The 965-nt window shown below is 55.8% G+C and overlaps 1 protein-coding gene across 1 annotated transcript in view; it reads right to left on the bottom strand.

The window, feature by feature from the left end:
• Window positions 1-102: 102 nt before the first annotated feature.
• The window catches only part of LOC119593540 (extensin-like), a 6,193-nt gene continuing 5,330 nt past the window's right edge, over window positions 103-965 (bottom strand). Inside the window, exons 3-4 of the mRNA XM_037942501.1 lie at window positions 753-961; window positions 103-682 (exon numbers count right to left, since the gene is read on the bottom strand). Of these exons, the coding sequence (XP_037798429.1) occupies window positions 103-682; window positions 753-961 (789 nt within the window). The remainder of the gene's footprint in view (window positions 683-752; window positions 962-965) is intronic.

Raw genomic sequence — 965 nt, forward strand, 5'->3', positions numbered from 1 at the left:
ATTACCATGACAATACCCACAAGGACTGCCATCAGCCAAGGGCACGGCGCCCCCTGCGTTGACAGCGCCGTCAGATCACAAATGACATATTGGCAATCACAGCTACGTCAAAATCTCGTCCTCGTTGGCGAAGGGAGTGTGTTCGAGCCTGGGATTAGTGTGGTGTTGCTTTGGGTGTGGGGTTGCGTTGGGTTTGGGGTTGCGTTGGGTGTGGGGTTGCGTTGGGTGTGGTGTTGCTTTGGGTGTGGGGTTGCGTTGGATGTGGGGTTGCTTTGGGTGTGGGGTTGCGTTGGGTGTGGTGTTGCTTTGGGTGTGGGGTTGCGTTGGGTTTGGGGTTGCGTTGGGTGTGGTGTTGCTTTGGGTGTGGTGTTGCGTTGGGTGTGGGGTTGCGTTGGGTGCTGTGTTGCTTTGGGTGTGGTGTTGCTTTGGGTGTGGTGTTACTGGTGTTGCTTTGGGTGTGGTGTTACTGGTGTTGCTTTGGGCGTGGTGTTGCTGGTGTTGCTTTGGGTGTGGTGTTGCTTTGGGTGTGGTGTTACTGGTGTTGCTTTGGGCGTGGTGTTGCTGGTGTTGCTTTGGGTGTGGTGTTGCTTTGGGTGTGGTGTTACTGGTGTTGCTTTGGGCGTGGTGTTGCTGGTGTTGCTTTGGGTGTGGTGTTACTGGTGTTGCTTTGGGCGTGGTGTTGCTGGTGTTGCTTTGGGTGTGGTGTTACTGGTGTTGCTTTGGGCGTGGTGTTGCTTTGGGTGTGGTGTTACTGGTGTTGCTTTGGGCGTGGTGTTGCTGGTGTTGCTTTGGGTGTGGTGTTGCTGGTGTTGCTTTGGGCGTGGTGTTGCTGGTGCTGCTTTGGGCGTGGTGTTGCTGGTGCTGCTTTGAGCGTGGTGTTGCTGGTGCTGCTTTGAGCGTGGTGTTGCTGGTGTTGCTTTGGGCGTGGTGTTGCTGGTGCTGCTTTGGGCGTGGTGGTGTTCTTC

Source organism: Penaeus monodon, chromosome 32 (assembly GCF_015228065.2).
Source record: "Penaeus monodon isolate SGIC_2016 chromosome 32, NSTDA_Pmon_1, whole genome shotgun sequence".
NCBI classification, from domain to species: domain Eukaryota; kingdom Metazoa; phylum Arthropoda; class Malacostraca; order Decapoda; family Penaeidae; genus Penaeus; species Penaeus monodon.